General features: G+C 44.3%; 1 protein-coding gene across 2 annotated transcripts in view; it reads left to right on the plus strand.

Moving 5' to 3' along the window:
* WASHC5 (WASH complex subunit 5) overlaps positions 1–19,739 on the plus strand; it is a 69,819-nt gene that overhangs the window by 22,442 nt on the left and 27,638 nt on the right. For both annotated transcript variants that reach the window (XM_040431668.1, XM_040431669.1), the window contains exons 11-20: positions 15–144; positions 1,258–1,370; positions 2,487–2,653; positions 4,293–4,368; positions 4,905–5,015; positions 11,487–11,627; positions 15,135–15,215; positions 16,408–16,509; positions 18,630–18,809; positions 19,125–19,249. In XM_040431668.1, coding sequence (XP_040287602.1) covers positions 15–144; positions 1,258–1,370; positions 2,487–2,653; positions 4,293–4,368; positions 4,905–5,015; positions 11,487–11,627; positions 15,135–15,215; positions 16,408–16,509; positions 18,630–18,809; positions 19,125–19,249 — 1,226 coding nt within the window. The remainder of the gene's footprint in view (positions 1–14; positions 145–1,257; positions 1,371–2,486; positions 2,654–4,292; positions 4,369–4,904; positions 5,016–11,486; positions 11,628–15,134; positions 15,216–16,407; positions 16,510–18,629; positions 18,810–19,124; positions 19,250–19,739) is intronic.

Genomic DNA, 19,739 nt, shown 5'->3' on the forward strand with positions numbered 1-19,739 from the left:
TCTTTTAATTTCAGATGTTTAAGCAAATGTTATCAGAAAAACAGACCAAATGGGAGAACTATAAGAAGGAAGGATCGGAGCGTATGACGGAACTCGCTGATGTCTTCTCTGGGGTTAAACCTCTCACCAGGGTGGAGAAGAATGGTACGATGGCACTGAAGTTACTGTTGGTGATCGTAGTGGTGACAATCTCATTTTTAACTTGTCCGTTCGCAGCACACCGACGGTTTGACAAATGGGTTGCTAGGGAGACATTGCCTGACAACCATAGTCTGTATCTAGCGACTAGTCTGCCTCATCTTACTCAAGTCTTCTGCAGAAAAGGGGCAGAGAGGCTTAGATGGAGTTTAATAAAGCTTATTCATGGTATTCTCATAAGTTTTGCAATTTTTCAAGATCTCTGCTGGCTATATGTGAATGATAACCTTCTTTGGATGCCACACAGGAAGCAGATTTGTGCTGCTGATATATTTAGCTAAGGGTACTTTCACACTTGCGTTAAACTTTTCCGGTTTTGAGTTCCGTCCTAGGGGCTCAATACCGGAAAAGAACTGATCAGTTTTATCCCCATGCATTCTGAATGGAGAGTAATCCGTTCAGGATGCATCAGGATGTCTTCAGTTCAGTCACTGTAGGTTTTTTGGACGGAGAAAATACCGCAGCACGCTGCAGTATTTTTTCCGTCCAAAATTCTGGAACACTTGGCGGATCCGGCATTATTTTACATTGAAATGCATTAATGCCGGATCCGGCTCCAAGTGTTCCGGAAAAACCGATCCAGTTTTGCGGTTCTGCGCATGCACAGACCTTTAAAAATGTGGAAAAGATAAATACCGGATCCGTTTTTTGCCGGATTACAACCGGAGAGATGGATCCGGCATTGCAATGCATTTGTGAGACGGTTTCGCATCCGGATCCTTCCACAAATGGTATCCGTTTTTTCATACAGATTGCAGCGACAGAACTGCCTGCCGGAATCCAGCAATGCAAGTGTGAAAGTTCCCTCACAGAGGATTATCTAGACTGGGTGCAGTTATAGAAAACCTTTTGTGTTTTGCATCTTCGTTTACCGACCTTATTCTTGAAAATAGTGAGGAATGGAAGAGCAAAGTATATCAGAAAGTCGCAGAGCTTATGAAATGCCGATGGCCTATAGGAAAAATCCTCACGTTTCCATTTTGAGATGTTAGTGGTGAAGGAAGCTACGTACCATGCACATAGTACATCACAGTGTTACCTTCTCTCATTCATTCACAGAAAACCTGCAGGCCTGGTTCCGGGAAATCTCCAAACAGATCCAGTCCTTAAACTACGATGATTCCACGGCTGCTGGAAGGAAGACCGTACAGCTCATACAAGCCTTGGAAGAGGTGAGAGATCCTCGTGTCTCATTCAGTCATCAGTCAGCTGGTGATTGAAAGTGTCCTCTCTCCTGGGGTTGTTTCATTGACCATGTTTGGTTTTCATGTATGATCCATTTGTTTACAATAAGTCACGCCGGGTGGGACTTTAAGAAAGTTTTATGAGACCTGCATCCACCTCCTATTGATAGAGAAAGCATGTGGGTTGTGCTTACCCCATCCGCATGCAGTGTTTGACAGCTCTCTATGTATATACTATCAAACAAAAAGTTGGAAATCAACATGTATGGACGGGGGAAGGAGGACTCCCAGGCTTTCTCTATGAGTAAACAGGGGAACAGAACTCCCAGGCTTTCTCTATGAGTAAACTGGGGGGGGGGACAGGACTCCCAGGCTTTCTCTGAGTAAACTGGGGGGGGGGGGGGACAGGACTCCTAGGCTTTCTCTGAGTAAACTGGGGGGGACAGGACTCCCAGGCTTTCTCTATGAGTAAACTGGGGGGGGGGGACAGGACTCCCAGGCTTTCTCTGAGTAAACTGGGGGGGGGACAGGACTCCCAGGCTTTCTCTGAGTAAACGGGGGGGGACAGGACTCCCAGGCTTTCTCTATGAGTAAATGGGGGGGGGGGGGGAGACAGAACTCCCAGGCTTTCTCTGATTAAACGGGGGGGACAGGACTCCCAGGCTTTCTCTATGAGTAAACGGGGGGGGGGGGGGGGACAGAACTCCCAGGCTTTCTCTATGAGTAAACAGGGGGAGAAGGATTCCCAGACTTTCTCTATGAGTTGGCTAGAGAAGAAGGCTTTATCTATGGGTGGTTGAGGGTAGCAGGACACATAGTCTTTTGCTATGAGTGTGTGGTGAAACCAGGACTCACAGGCTTTCTCTTTGACTGGGCGGTTGAGGCAGGACTCACAGGCTTTCTCTATGAATGGACAGAGAAGCAGGACACATAGGCTTTTGCCATCCGTAGGTAGAGGAAGAATCCCGGAGTGGGAGAGGAATGTTGAACAGCTTATTTTTTTAAGTGAAATACTTGAATGAAGTTCTAGAAACCTGTATTCCCCTGAGCTCAGCTTTTCCCCTTCTATCTTGTACAATATATCATCACTATGACTTTCTATAGGTGCAAGAGTTTCACCAGCTGGAAAGTAACCTTCAGGTGTGCCAGTTCCTCGCTGACACCAGGAAGTTTCTGCATCAGATGATTCGCACAATCAACATTAAAGAAGAGGTGCTGATCACCATGCAGATTGTGGGTGACCTGTCCTATGCCTGGCAACTGATTGACAGGTAGGCATCCACTTAAAGGACAGATTTTTGCCTTATGGTGTTTGAACAGTTTACATGTAGATAAAAAAAAAAAAAAAGACATCACAGGGTTACAGGCTAACATGCAATTGAAGCTCTAGGTGTGAGGGCCATGATCGCAAGAGCTTACAAGCATTAGTTTGCATGTGTAAGTGCTACTCCATTCTCTACTATGGGACAGATTAAGATGGTGCTCCCATCCATCTCTGACAGTCTCCTAGCAGTGATTCACCCGTGTGCACTCCACATGGGGACTCGGGGACCTCCATTGCATCCTGTGGATAAGTAGTCTTTGTTGAACAATCCTTTAAAGGTGTTGTTTCATCTGGGAATTTGATGGCATATCGCAAGGATATGTCCTCTAAGTCAGATAGGTGCTGCCCCCACCTCTGAGACAGCTCTAAAACGGGCCCCTGATGTGAAGGAGAGGGCCCCGCACTACACATGCTCGTCCTGCACTTCATTCATTTCTGTGGGACTTCCGAAAATAGCCAAACACCCCACTATCTCCAGAATGGCCCCTCAGAAGCGAGTGGAAAGCAGCTGTGCATGCCCTGCGACCTCTACCTTCACCACAGTGGGGCTGCTGGAAATGGCCAAGCCAACACTTGACTATTTTTGGCAGTCCCATAGAGAAGAAGTTAAAGGGTTTTCTGTCGCCACACTTTTCATTATTAAACAGGCTGACATTATACATGTGCAAATGTCACCTGAATTTAACTCTGCTATTCTTTTTTTTTTTTCATTGTGCCCCCGTTTTTCTGCAATTATAATTTTTGTAATATGCTAATTAGCCTTTAGGAGTAGGGGGGAGGGGGGCGTTGCACCTGCTCCTAGAGGCTCCGTTCGCCCACCTCTTTCCACTCCCTTCTACTCTGGCCGGCTTCCTCACTGCACCTGCGCCAAATACGTCGCAGTGAGGCAGACGGCGAGCGTCCTTCCCTCACTGCGCCTGCGCCGAATACTGAACTGGACGGTGCAGGCGTGATATTTCCCCGGCAGACAGGGCCGACAGGAAGAGACCAACGCTGGCCTGGCCCTGTCAATCAAGAGTAGAAGGGAGTGGAAAGAGGTGGGTGAACGGAGCCGCTTGGAGCAGGTGCAAGGCCCCCCCCCCTGCTCTTAAAGGCTGATTAGCATATAATAAAATATATAATTGCACAAACACGGGGGCACACTGAAAAAAAAGAATTTCAGAGTTAAATTCAGGTGACATTTGCACATGTATAATGTCAGCCTGTTTAATAGTGAAAAGTGTGTGATAGAAACCTTTTAATGTTGGAGGATTGCCACGCATGCACGGCCGCTCTCCACTCACTTCGGGGGGACCACACTGGAGATAGTTAGGGTCCCAGAGGTGAGATCCACACCTCTTTGAAATTGATGGTATATCCTAGCGATTTGCCACCAATGTCTCAGATAAGACAACTCCTTTAAAGCAACGGAAAAGTCTGTACCAGCCCCCCCCCACACACATTTATAATAGTGGTGTCTCCTTATGTGGCAGGAGGACTATTAAGTCCATTCAGGCACCGTGGCCTTTTATCCCTATGGCTAAACCTCTGCTTTAACGTTTTGAGCGTGTTCCTTGAGTGTATAATAACCATGCGTTTTGTTCTAGTTTCACATCAATTATGCAGGAGAGCATAAGAGCCAATCCTTCCATGGTCACCAAACTGAGAGCCACGTTCCTAAAGGTAAGAGTCTACACCACACCTCATCAGCGCCGCCATATTTTAGGGTCATTTTCAGAATCTCATCACAACAAATGCGCAGTTGTCGCTGCTGCATTAGGATACGGCCACGCTCACTGACGTCATTTCCACCATGCTAAATGACACAAGGCTGTGTTCACATCACGTTTTTGTCTTATGTTTAACGTATACACATGACGTATGTGTTAAATGGATGCCATACAGTGGTATCACCATAGGGTTAACCTATCTGTTTTTATGCTGGACTCTGCAGGATAGAGAAGTGCAGTATACCACACTTCTGAATCCGTATTTTTTCCCCAACGTGTATGTTAAATTGTGGTGTGAACACGGCCTAAAATATGTGTGTTTTGTGTCCCATTTTAGCTGCAGTTGGCAGCAAATACCATTCTGAGAGATCGCTGTAGCTGCCCCCCTGGAGAATGGCGTTGTGTTTTATGGCTTTTGAATCCTGCCAAAGCCACGTGCAGTGTGAGGTGCAGACCATTATTGATTACACCTTTTGTTTGGCATTACAGCTGGCGTCCGCCCTTGACTTACCTTTACTGCGAATCAACCAGGCCAACAGTTCTGATCTCCTCAGCGTCTCTCAGTATTACTCTGGGGAGCTGGTTTCCTATGTAAGGAAGGTAAGTGATCAATCCAGCCCCAACTCAAGCAGCTCAACCTCCGTTATATGGCAGCAACATGGGATTTACAGAGGACAGGCACACAGTTGCTCTACCACTGGTGAGAACATTTGTTGCCCAAGAAAACCAACCATCGCATTAAAACCAACACCTTTGTATTAAGACATATAGGTCACCAAGAAAGAGGAGCTTCTCGGGTGGACCATGGTTTGCACATGTGAATGTCCGGCATGTAATACTGCATTTCAGGAGAAATGTACGGCCGAACAAAATTTTCCCTCAGCAATAATAGCCGTTTGCTGGGGTCTGTCGGATAGGATCCAAGGCTGGAAATTGATTGGTTATTAAAGGGGTTCTCTGGGATTTACATAATGACCTATCCTCATGATGGGTCATCAGTAGGTGATCACCATATCTACTATAAACTGTCTTAAATTATAGCAGAAATTGATGCCAGTTCTGAGCTGCTGTAGATTTCAGAGTCAGGTGTACTTTTGGATTAAGGCTACGTGCACACGACCGTCTGTATGTTACTATCTGGAAACCACGGATCTGCAGTATAAGGATACATGCCGTGTGCATGGCAGACTTTCCTAATAGATCTGCCTATTCTTGTCAACAAAACCGACAAGAATAGGACATGTTCTATAATTTGCAGAGCGGCCACACAGATGCTGACAGCACACGGATGACATCCATGTGCTGTCCACATTATTGGCGGACATATACAAACGAATGGCTCTGTGTGCAATCCGCAGAATATGGTTGTGTGCATGAGGCCTAAGAGGCATGAGCTTCTTAATCAATGTGGCGCGTCTCGACCAAGTGAACCATATTTACTGTGGGTATGTTCACACGGCTAAAATCTGCCTCTGATTCAGCAGCAGAAAACAGTTGTTTTCTGCTGCTAATGCTACATTCAAAACTCTATCAACAGTTTCCCATTGACTTAAATTTAAAAAACTTTCAGTAGCTGGTTTGAAAAACACTTGAGACGTGGCGTTACTTCTTAGAAGCAGATTTGATTGAGAATTTCATAGGAGTCAATAAGGAAACAGGAAAAAACTCACTCGAAAACTCTTGTAAAACTCCACTAAGACCTCGTACACATTTCCGTTTTTCACTGACATGTGCTGTCCGCATTTTCTGTGGACCGCACACACCCCATTGATTTGAATGTGTCTGTTCACACATCAGTATTTTATTTATTTTTTTACTCACTGTGGGTCAGTAAAAGAAAATCATGGAGACATGCACTACTTTGGTCCATGATGCGAACGTGTTGCATCTGTGGTCTGTCTGTTTTTCACTGAAGACTGATAGGAGATGCTCTGGAAAATAATTTTCAGCTGAGCAGTGTCTGTGGATTACGGATGACACATGGAGGGTAAAAACAGACACACGGACCAAACACGGATCCTTCACAGACGTCAAACTGACGCGGGAATATGGAGAAGGCCTTAAACTGCCTCCAAATTACAAATCTGCCACCAAAAACCCTGAACACAGGTTTTCAGCTATTGATTTATCTGCTGTGGATTTAGGCATGCAAACCTACCCTCAGACTGACTAAGGCTACTGTCACACTGGCGTTTTGGTTTCCGTTTCTGAGATCCGTCATGGGCTCTCACAAGCGGTCCAAAACGGATCAGTTTTGCCCTAATGCATTCTGAATGGATAAGGATCCGCTCAGAACGCATCAGTTTGCCTCCAATCAGTCTCCATTCCGCTCTGGAGGCAGCTTGCAGCGTTTTGGTGTCCGCCTGACGATGCGGAGGCAAACGGATCCATATAAACATAGAATGTGTCGGCAGATAAGAACCATTTGGCCCATCTAGTCTGCCCAATATACTGAGTACTATGGATAGCTCTGGCCCTATCTTATATGAAGGATAGCCTTCTGCCTATCCCATGCATGCTTAAACTCCTCCACTGTATTTGCAGCTGCCACTTCTGCAGGAAGGCTATTCCATGCATCCACTACTCTCTCAGTAAAGTAATACTTCCTGATATTACTTTTAAACCTTTGCCCCTCTAATTTAAAACTATGTCCTCTTGTAGCAGTTTTTCTTCTTTTAAATATTCTCTCCTCTTTTACCTTGTTGATTCCCTTTATGTATTTAAAAGTTTCTCTCATATCCCCTCTGTCTCGTCTTTCTTCCAAGCTATACATGTTAAGGTCCTTTAATCTTTCCTGGTAAGTTTTATCCTGCAATCCATGTACCAGTTTAGTAGCTCTTCTCTGAACTCTCTCCAAAGTATCAATATCCTTCTGGAGATATGGTCTCCAGTACTGAGCACAATACTCCAAATGAGGTCTCACTAGTGCTCTGTAGAGCGGCATGAGCACCTCCCTCTTTCTACTGGTAATGCCTCTCCCTATACACCCAAGCATTCTGCTAGAATTTCCTGCTGCTCTATGACATTGTCTGCCTACCTTTAAGTCTTCTGAAATAATGATCCCTAAATCTCTTTCCTCAGATACTGAGGTCAGGACTGTGTCACTGATTTTATATTCTGCTCTTGGGTTTTTACGTCCCAGGTGCATTATCTTGCACTTATCAACATTACATTTTAGTTGCCAGATTTTTGACCATTCCTCTAGTTTTCCTAAATCCTTTTCCATTTGGTGTATCCCTCCAGGAACATCAACCCTGTTACAAATCTTTGTGTCATCAGCAAAAAGACACACCTTACGATCGAGGCCTTCTGCAATTTCGCTGATAAAGATATTAAACAATATGGGTCCCAGAACAGATCCCTGAGGTACCCCACTGGTAACAAGACCTTGGTCTGAATATACTCCATTGACTACAACCCTCTGTTGTCTGTCCCTCAGCCACTGCCTCATCCATTCAACAATATGGTAGTCCAAGCCCAAAGACTGCAATTTATTGATAAGCCTTCTATGTGGGACAGTATCAAAAGCCTTACTAAAGTCTAGATAAGCGATGTCTACTGCACCTCCGCCATCTATTATTTTAGTCACCCAATCAAAAAAATCAATAAGATTAGTTTGACATGATCTCCCTGAAGTAAACCCATGCTGTTTTTCATCTTTCAATCCATGGGATTTTAGATGTTCCACAATCCTCTCCTTAAGTATGGTTTCCATTAATTTCCCCACTATTGATGTCAGGCTTACTGGACTATAGTTGCCCGATTCCTCCCTACTACCTTTCTTGTGAATGGGCACAACATTTTCTAATTTCCAATCTTCTGGGACGACTCCTGTTACCAGTGATTGGTTAAATAAATCTGTTAATGGTTTTGCTAGTTCACCGCTGAGCTCTTTTAATAGCTTTGGGTGTATCCCATCAGGCCCCTGTGACTTACTTGTATTCATTTTAGACAGCTGACTTAGAACCTCTTCCTCTGTAAAGACACATGCATCAAAAGATTCATTAGTCTTCCTTCCTGAGGTCCTTTTCCTTCATTTTCCTTTGTAAAAACTGAACAGAAGTATTCATTGAGGCAGTCAGCTAGTTCTTTATCTTCTTCCATATACCTTCCTTCTTTTGTTTTTAATTTGGTAATTCCTTGTTTTAGTTTCCTTTTTTCATTTATGTATCTGAATAATGCCTTTATCGCCTTTTTTCCCTGACTGAGCTAATTTCTCTTCTGCCTGTGCTTTAGAAGCTCTTATAACTTGTTTGGCCTCTCTCTGCCTAATCTTATAAATTTGCCTGTCATCCCCGTTTCGTTTTTTTTTATAATTACTAAATGCTATCTTTTTGTTTTTAATGATTTTGGCCACTTCTGCTGAGTACCACAGTGGTCTCTTCCTTTTTTTGCTTTTACTGACAAGCCTAATGCAGTTATCTGTTGCCTTCAATAGTGCCACTTTTAAGTAGTCCCATTTCTCCTGGACTCCAATGAAACTGTTCCAATCTGATAGGGACTCGTATACCACTAATCTAATTTTAGAAAAGTCAGTTTTTCTAAAATCGAAAACTTTTGTTTTTGTGTGGTGTGAATCAGTCACTGTACTTGTAGTAAACCACACTGACTGGTGATCACTAGATCCCAAGCTTTCCCCTACAGTAATATCAGATACCAAATTCCCATTTGTGAATACTAAATATAAAATGGCCTCCTTCCGGGTTGGCTCCTCAACTACTTGCTGTAGAGATAATCCCAGTAGGGAATTTAGAATATCTGTACTCCTGGCAGAACTAGCTATTTTGGTTTTCCAGTTTACATCAGGAAGATTGAAGTCTCCCATAATGATGACTTCCCCTTTCAATGTCATTTTAGCTATTTCCTCAACTAGTAGATCATCTAATTCTTTAACTTGGCTAGGTGGTCTATATATCACACCTACTCGAGTTACCTTATGATTATCAAGCTGCAAGGTAACCCAAACTGACTCTAAATTGTTCTCGCTAACTTGTATTAAATTAGATTTTATGCTATCTTTCACATACAGGGCCACCCCTCCCCCTTTCTTGCCTTCTCTGTCTTTCCTATATAGAGAGAACCCTGGTATTGTTATATCCCAGTCATTACTCTCATTGAACCACGTCTCAGTAACAGCCACTACATCTATATTCTCAGATGCCATTATAGACTCAAGTTCATTGATCTTATTCCCTAAACTGCGAGCATTTGTAGACAAGACTCTGATCTTGTAATTTCTTAACCTCTGTGCTACTGGCATCTTCTGGCATTGTTTCGGGGGGCAGTCGGACTGCTGGATTATCACTCTTTTGCCCCCCTTTCCTAGTTTAAATGCTCCTTAGAAAATACTTTGAACTGTTCACCGAGGACATTCGTTCCCTTGAGAGAAAGATGCAAACCATCTTACTTGTACAGTTCTTTTTCATTCCAACGAGAGCTAACATGAGACACAAAGCCAAACCCTTGGTTCAGACACCATTCACCAAGCCATACATTGAATTCCTTAATGCGCATCTTCCTGTCATGCTGAAGGTTATGCACAGGCAAAACTGCAGAGAATGATGCAGTTGATGCAACCTCCCGTATATCATTTCCAAGTGTGTGAAAAGCTTCTTTCACCTTTGAAACCTCATTGCAAGCCAGATCATTTATCACAAGATGGACAATAACATCCACCTCCCTTTCCTTCTTTGCTTGCCTAACAATATTAAGGATACGTCGTCTATCCCTGCTAGCCGTAGCACCAGGGACACATCTCACAACGCCATTTTCCTCAAACTTCACACCTCTTATGATAGAATCGCCCACAGCTGCTTACTATCAATCTTCACCTTCTCCTTTTTGTGTTTGGCTGCAGTCTTGCATACTTTAGGCATGGGAGATGATTGTTCCTCATCCACTGTGCTTGAGCCATCCACCATGTTGCTCTTACGCTCTGAAAGTGCTGCAAATGAATTATGGAGAGCCACAGACTGTGGGACATGTCTTCTATCCACAACTCTCAGTCTACCAGAACCTGCAGTAACCCATCTTCCATTTCTAGGGGGCCTCTGTGGCAGGGGCATTGCATCATTCCCAGCCTGAGTTTAACAGTTAATTTACAAATCTCAGATTTCAAAAATGCAATTTCCTGCTGCATTATGGAGAGCTGTCTACAGATCAGACAGCATCCAAACCTCTGAAGAGTGGAACCTGAAATAAAAGCACAACAGTTCCTGCACAGAACCAGGTCTGCCATTTTATAGAGGGGAAAGATTTTAAACAAACAAATCTTACTTGTTTAGGCTCCATTCACACGTCCGCAAATGGGTCCGCACCCGTTCCGCAAAATTGCAGAACGAACGGGTGCGGACCCATTCATTTTCTATGGGGACGGAATGGATGCGGACAGCACACAGTGGGCTGTCCGCATCCGCATTTGCGGAGCGCGTCCCCGATCTTCGGGTCCGCAGCTCCGCAAAACATAGAACATGTCCTATCGCCTGAATATCTCCAATGCACTTATAAATGCAGCACTTGAGAATGCATTTACAATACACACAATGTAAGTCAATGGGGACGGATCCGTTTTCACTGTTGCAATCTGGCACAATAGAAAACGTATCTTTCCCTCATTGACTTTCAATGGTGTTCAAGACGGATCCGTTTTGGCTATGTTACAGATACTACAAACGGATCCGTTCTGAACGGATGCAGACGGTTGTATTATCTGAACAGAAGCGTTTGTGCATGACTGATCCGCACCAAACGCGAGTGTGAAAGTAGCATTACCGTACCAAATGCCAGTCTTTCGAATTCAGAGCCTAAGTGTTCAATTTCCCTGCAGCACCAACACAGGAGACGTGATGACATCATTGGAAGGGATCACATTAGAAGTGCCATTTAGTCATTAGCGACCTCTGACGCCAGTGATTGGCTGAGCAGTCTCTTGAACAATGAACCTGACTCTTCTGGTCCATCAGTCACCGGACCCGCAGCACTTGACAACCCAGATTTCACAAAGTATCATACAACCCATTTAATGGATAATTAAGACATAAAGATGCTAATTGTGTTGATTATTTCCTGCAGGTTCTTCAGATCATTCCAGAGAGCATGTTTACATCTCTAGCTAAAATTATCAAACTTCAGACCCATGATATAATAGAAGTGCCCACGCGCCTTGACAAGGATAAACTAAGAGACTACGCTCAGCTGGGGGCCAGATATGAGGTGAGAATCATGGGACATATTGATTACGTGTACAGACTGCCACTAACCACCTTTGCTTGGGGTTTTTAGCTAGTCCATTGTATGATGAAAAGTAATAGAATTTTCTTTCTTTTTTTTTTCCTCCATTCCTCACAGTTTCCAGGATCTCTGCTTGCTGTTGCTTAATAAGAACCCTTATTAAAACGGAACCTGTCATCAACTTTATGCTACTCATACAAACGGCAGTATAAAGTAGAGAAGAGACAGGTGAGTTGATTTCAGCGGTCTGTCATTTATAAGTTAAAAGTAAGTGGTTGCCGAGAACCAACATCACAATCATTGCAGACTGGGCCCGGAAAAGAGTCACGGCCACTTGAGAAGAGTCCTGGTTATACATGGATTCCTTCTCTCTCTGCTGATGGCTGACAGTCTTCTACCTAGTTTTCTCTCTTTCTCTCTAGGAGAGAACTGCCAGTCATCAGCAGATGGGTGAGAGAGCAGGAGATTATAATAACCAAGACTCTTCTCAGGTAGACTGGACTCTTTTCAAGGCCCGGGCTGCAATGATTATGATGCTGGTTCTCAGCAACCACTTACTTTTAGCTTATGAGTGACACATCGCTGACATCAGCATTTCTGTCACTATTTTATGCTGCCCTCAGTGAGGTCAGCATAAAGTTGATGACAGGTTCCCTTTAATAGAGGGGCACCATTCATGCTCTACCGCCGCTTTAAGCAAACTCCTTCTCACTACATGACCACTGGGGGTCCCAGCAGTGGAGCCCCCTGTGATCAGGCTTTTCCTATAGTACATTGTAGGAAAACCTCTTTAAAGGTGTAGTCCATTCTTGTAATCGTAATGTGAAAAGTCTTGTAACTTTCTAATATACTTCGTGTTTTCTGGATCATTGCTCGCCATCATTGAAATATCCTTGTCTGCATCCAGACTGAGAAGCCATACAGAGCTAGTTTTATGTTCACACAATTGCGGGTTTGTTACAGTGTATCAGTGTAGACAAGGACTCTGAGACCAGGACAGATGAGATTTGAGCTGCTGCTGTGTGTAGACTGGATTGCCCACACAGATACATGGTAACTAACCCTCATCTGTGTGAAGTGGTGTTAGTCTCTGAATTTCAGGAGAAAGGCTTTCATTCACTAACAGCAAGCAATTATACAATATTTGTTTGCAGACTATTTCCTATCTGGAAGCAGCTTCTGCTCACGTTTAAAGGGAACCTGTCAGCTCTGACCTAAACTGAGGGTAGCAATAGTATAGTAACAGACCTGCTGATTTCACTGGTCTGTCACTCCTTTGATGCCATTCAGTACTGTTAGAGTACTGATCTGCCGAACCCTACAGTCCATGCTGCCAGAGAGATTAGTCCGATGTCACATGCTGCCCCCGCCTCCAGACGATGATTGATAGTTTTCTTTCCCATGCACAGCAGGAAAGCAACCATTTGGGGAGGGCAGGAGCAGCGTGCAGCATCAGACTCAACTCTCTCGCAGCACAGGCTGTAGGCTTTGGCAGGTCAGTACCCCAACAGTACTGAATGGCATCACAGGAGTTGGGGGTACTGACCTGCCAAAGCCTACAGCCTGTGCTGCGAGAGTAGAGTCTGATGCTGCACGCTGCACCTGCGCTCCCCAAATGGTTACTCGTCTGGACATCGGACTAATCTCTCTGGCAGCATGGACTGCAGGGTTTGGCAGATCAGTACTCCAACAGTACTGAATGGCATCACAGGAGTGACAGACCAGTGAAATCAGCAGGTCTGTCACTGCACTATTGGTGCCCTTGGTGAGATCAGAGCTGACAGGTTCCCTTTAAGCAGTCCTCATCTGGACACAGAGGAGGAGGCTGGGGATTCATTCAGCAGCCTTGGTAAAAAGGCACACACCTCCCAACAGATTTGTCCTGTCTTTTGCTGTCCATGCTATGGTCTGGCGCAAATTTATGCTAGTTTTTTGCTGTAAACTCTTAAATCTGTTCCCTTCTACTAAGCCCTTTCCTTTTTTTTTTTTTTTTTTTTTTTTTTTGTAAAAGTGGCATGAACAAAGTTGCAAATTTGTGTGCCAAAGGCCATTGGCCCAAAAGTGTATGACTTTAGTAATTGTACATTATCTATGGATTATCTAACATCTATTCCAATTACCGTGTCTATATACAGTAAAATCCTGCTAATCTGGCTTCCAATAATTTGATTATCCGTCACTTACTGCCGCACTTATCTCCAGCACTGTTATCTAATGTGGAATCCTAGCGGACAGAACTAATGACGACCTACCTCTGATTGAAAAGCAGTTAGGATAGCAGAGTTATTTGTTAGAGGGGTTATCCTATCACAGACAACCCCGTTGTTCTCGGAGCCGCAGTGGAGATCATGTGGTTGCCGCAGGTCTGGCTCCCAAGACCACCAGCAAATAAACTGATTTGGTGCCAGGGTTGTTTCGATACCAATATTTTGATTCGGTTTCGATACAATAAAAAAGTATTGCGATACTCGATGCCTTTCGATACCACGCAAAAAATAAAATAAAACACAAAAAAGCCTTTTGATTATTCAAACGTAAAACATTTGAATTGAATTAAACGGTGAAACCTGCAGCAGATATCAGATGGTCAGTGGGACCATGAGAATGAGGGCCCGCACCTCTCCTGCCCGACTCCTCTTCAGGCAAATAACTTTTATAAACTCAACCCCAACATTAACCCCATGTTGCCCATTATGTGAGATGGTACTTTGGGGGGTCACTTACTATTAATGTGAGGCACATGGGGTTCAGTCCAAATGTGCCCTGCCTGACATTAAAGTAATGTTTAAAACATGGCAGTGGCAAGATTGGGGTTAATGAGTCACATTAACCCCAATCTTGCTGGCTGCCTGATACAAATGTTTTTTGCCTGCCTTTATTTTGCACTGTGCGGGTGCGGGGTACCTGCTATGATGGCACTGACGTTGGGGCTGACAGTGAGCTGTGCGGATTCTGCCGCTGCTGCCGTTCGCGGAGCTTACTCACTCAGCCGGCGCAGCGGTAACTTTATTACTTCCCCCGTCCCTCTTCCTGCTTTCATTAATAGCCAAACATTCATTGGCGCACCATGGAAGGGATGCGGGCAGCTTCAGAGCCCGCTCACTTCATTGGTCTCACAGCGGGCGCTTCATAGGAGGGAGGGATTCCCTCCCTCTGTCCCTCCCTCCGTCCTTCTCCACTGTCTGCCGAGCGCGGCACACACCATATTGTCATATAAGAGGAGCGCAGTATAGTACCAAAAAAACGAACATCCTGATACTGAATCGATACTGGCAAAAAAAGGTATCGATTGGGTAGTGAAAGTTCGATACCCGAAACAACCCTATTTGGTGCATCATTCACTTCAATGCAGCGGAGCTGCAATACTGGACACAACGCTTGGACAGATGTGGCGCTGATTTTGGAAGAAAGCGGACATGTTTTTCTAATCTTGAAAAGCCGTTTCCTGAAGATGTTGCAGTCACTGATTGATCCTTGGTTTATCCTCAGGTGGCCAGGCTGACTAATGCCATTTCCATATTCACTGAGGGAATCCTCATGATGAAGACCACACTGGTTGGAATAATAAAGGTAGGTAGAGGAAGACTGGCTCCGTAGCTAAAGGAACAGGAATCCGTGATGTATCCTCCTATTACAGTCTGGAACTTGGACTAATATTAAAGGGGTTTTCTGAGATTCTGATATTGATGACCTATCCTCAGAATAGGTCAACAACATCAGATCCGTGGGGGTCCCACACCGATCAGCTGTTTGAGGAGGGTGTGGCACTCCGATGAAGCCACTGCTTACCTAGCACAGTGCCGTAGATTGTATAGTGGCTACGCTTTCTATCGCGGCTGGAATGGGAATGAGTTATGCTTAGACCACGTCGGCGATAAACGTGGCATCACTGGCCTAGGAGGAGGCCGCAACACTCACCGGAGCACCGCTGCCTCTTCATACAGCTGATCACCGGGGGTGCCACCCATGATCAGATACCGATAACCTATCCTGGGGATAGCTTGGCAATATCAAAATCTCGGGCAAGCCCTGTAACATTTGACGATTACAAAGATGACTTTGATCGTCAATGTACCCATGAAAATATAGATGGGAGCCTGGACTAATCCATGGCAGAGTTAAAGGACTTGGGCCCATCACCAACATTTATGACCTATCTGCATGATATATGATAAATGCATGATCACTGAAGGTCAAGACGCCAGAACCCCCACCGATCAGGAGAATGGAGGTCTCTTAAAGGAGTTCTCCGGGCTCTTAATATTGATAGGTCCTCAGAATAGATCATCAATATCAGATCGGCGGGGGACCGCCATAGACATACAGCGGAGAGCAGGGAGAGCGACCTGCGCGTGCCTTCCCTTCATACAGCTGTCGGCGGGGGTGCTGGGTGTCGGATATTGAACCTGAGGATAGGCCATCAGTATTGAAAGCCCAGAGAACCCCTCTAAGTCCACTGTGTGGATGGAGTGGTACTGTTCATGTGTGACCACCACTCCATTCACTGTCTAGGAGACTGACATGTACAACTCTCGGCTATCTCCATCTGTCCCATAGAAATGAACGGAATGGTTTTTAGGCATGTACACTACCGCTCCATTTACATGGGTACACAAGAATCCCAGTTTTCATGGAGGACCCAGCGGTCAAACCCCTGTGATCACAAACTGTGGATAGGTGATCAGTGTTGGGTAGTGATCCCCTCCCAGTAACAATGCTGTATGATAAGCGTTCAGTAACGGCAGATTTGTGGTGTTTTCAGGTCGACCCTAAGCAGCTTCTGGAAGATGGGATACGGAAGGAGCTGGTGAAACGCGTGGCGTTAGCATTACATAGAGGACTCATCTTTAACCCCAGAGCAAAGGTACTTACTGCACAGTACACGATGAGACTATGCTCCACTTTATGTGCTGCTGCTTATTGGTCATCGTTCAGATCCATTGTACGACAGACCCTGCACATGTTGTCAATTAAATCTATGACGTGAACATAACCTGAAGCTGAAAAACCTGTGTAGACCTAATACTTTTGACAGCTTAGAGGTGGATGCAATTGTTGCACATGATCAGCTATGAAAAGTATTAGGCCTACATAGGTTCTCATTATCTAGAATGTTTCCATTCACAGACAGCAAGAAGGGATTTTGGAAATGGTGCATAACTGATACACAAAGTTCTTAAAGGGGTCGTCTCACTTCAGCAAATTGCATTTATCATGTAGAGAAAGTTAATACAAGACACTAATGTATTGTGATTCTCCTTATTGCCTCCTTTTGCTGGCTGGATTCATTTTTCCATCGCATTATACACGGCTCGTATCCAGAGGTTAGAACTACCCTGTAATCCAGCAGCGGTAGTAGCCATGCTTGCACATTGTAGGAAAAAGTAGAGGGGAAAACTGCAACAACAAAAAAATGCCAGATACAAGACATATATAGGTCAGATATACACTAGTGGTATCTCTCATGTACACACAGGACAGCTTATTCTGAATTGTTATCTGAAACAACAGGTACACTTTAAAGGGCATCTGTCAACAGTTTTGTACCTATGACACTGGCTGACCTGTTACATGTGCGCTTGGCAGCTGAAGACATCTGTGTTGGTCCCATGTTCCTATGTGCCCGCATTGCTGAGAAAAATGATGTTTTAGTATATGCAAATGAGCCTCTAGGAGCAACGGGGGCGTTACCATTACACCTAGAGGCTCTGCTCTCTCTGCAAGTGTCACGCCCTCTGCACTTTGATTGACAAGGCCAGGCAGTGTAAGGCTACTTTCACACTAGCGTTTCTATTTTCCGGTATTGAGATCCATCATAGGATCTCAATACTGGATAAAAACGATTCCGTTTTGTCACCATTGACAATGAATGCTCCAAAAAGCATTCTGTTCCGTTTGGTTGCGTTCCCATAACGGAGAGCAAACCGCAGCAAGCTGCGTTTTTTTTTTCCGTCATGGGATGCGAAACAAGACAGATCCGGCATTACCCACAATGCAAGTCAATGGGGACGGATCCGTTTAACTCTGGCACAATAGAAAACGCATCCTTCCACCATTGACTTTCAATGAAGTTCATGACGGATCTGTCTTGGCCATGTTAAAGATAATACAACCGGATCCGTTCATAACGGATGCAGACGGTTGTATTATCAGTAACGGAAGCGTTTTTGCTGAACCCTGCCGGATCCGGTAAAAATGCTAGTGTGAAAGTAACCTAAACATGATCATGCCTGGCCTTGTCAATCAAAGTGCAGAGGGCGGGGGCACATATGGACATGGGACCAACACAGATGTCTTCAGCTGCCAAGTGCACATGTAACAGGTCAGACAGTGTCATAGGGACAAAACTGCTGACAGATGCCCTTTAGGGCTCATGCGCACAAAAGTTTTTTTTTTGTTTGTGTCCGTTCCTTTTTTTTTTGCGGCCCATATGCGGAAACATTCACTTCAGTGGGGCCGCCAAAAAAAAAGGAAATTACTCCATGTGCATTCCGTTTCTGTCCGTTCCACAAAAAAATAGAACATGTCCTCTTATTGTCTGCATTACAGACAAGGATAGGATTGTTTTATTAGGGGCCAGCTGTTCCGTTCCGCAAAATGTGGAATGCACACGGCCGGTATCCATTTTTTGCGGATCTGCAATTTATGGACAGCAAAGCACCCAACGGTCGTGTGCATGAGCCCTTAAAGAAAATCACAACCTAAAATGCCTTCAATGTGCCAACCTACCTGTATGATGAAATGTTATCCAACTTTATAATGAACGTTTTGTATCTGCACCTGTATGCAGTCATTGAATAGAAACCTAGATGGCTTGTCTGATTTAGAAAAATGATTGCTTTGCTCAGAAGAGATTAATGTTAGTGATTCATGTTTCTATTCACTGAATGTAAGCATAAAGGTTGAAAACGTTGACCAATTTAAAAGTATATTATAGAGCCGCAGACGTTGATGAGACTATCTTTGTTTTCTCTGTCACTCCAGCCAAGCGAACTGCTTCCAAAGTTGAAGGATATGGCAGCCACCATGGATGGTTTCCACCGCTCCTTTGAGTACATTCAGGACTATGTCAGCATTTACGGCCTGAAGATTTGGCAGGAAGAAGTGTCTCGGATTGTGAATTATAATGTGGAACAAGAGTGTAATAACTTCCTCCGCACCAAGGTTCAGTATTGCCGGCTATACGTGTGATGTCTCTGAAGCAGGGATTAGGTTTTAATCCTGCATTGATGTCTGCCATGGCAGAATTATGAATGCAGCTATGAAGGAGAGTAGGCTGTACGATATCTGGTAACTCAGAATCATTGTAACATGCTGTAAAGCAGTTCTTCAGCATATACCTGGTTAAATGTAAATGTGTGCGCTTATACGTAAACCTGGGCTTTAAATCTGCATTTCTTCCTCCAGAAGAACAGTCCTGCTGCCCGTTGGATGGGTTCTCTGCACCCATATAACCCCAGGACCCTTTCTATCTTTCAGATTCAGGATTGGCAGAGCATGTACCAGTCCACGCACATCCCCATTCCTAAGTTTCCTCCTGTAGACGAGTCTGTGACGTTCATTGGGCGGCTGTGTCGTGAAATCTTGAGGATAACTGATCCAAAGTAAGTTAGTGTATGTATATATGTGTATATATATAGTACAAAAATTCCACAGCACTCCCACAAGTAAAAGGAATTCTGTGTTTATTCACCAAACGGCAACGTTTCGGTCCTCTTTCTGGAACCTTTCTCAAGCAGTGATACATTAACTAAGGTGCATATAGTGTAACCAATGTACAACAATAATTCATACAATTATCTGCAACATGATTACATAGTGTATACATAAAAATTCATTGATCTATATAATACAGTATGATCAGTAACCAGACCAATTCATCATAATGTGTCATTTTGTTAAAAAACAATATTAAATTCATACAAGTACTTAATTAATTATCAGGTGACCATAATGTGTATAATAGGGTTCAGGTGTGATTAAAATCATGATAAAAAAAAATGCTCACACAGATTGTTTGGACCGGCTGGGATCCCCTTGCGCCATGAGGTTCTCGGCGTGGCATACACTTTACCACGCACGTGCAATACGCGT

This window comes from Bufo bufo, chromosome 5, assembly GCF_905171765.1.
Source record: "Bufo bufo chromosome 5, aBufBuf1.1, whole genome shotgun sequence".
In the NCBI taxonomy this organism is placed as follows: Eukaryota; Metazoa; Chordata; class Amphibia; order Anura; family Bufonidae; genus Bufo; species Bufo bufo.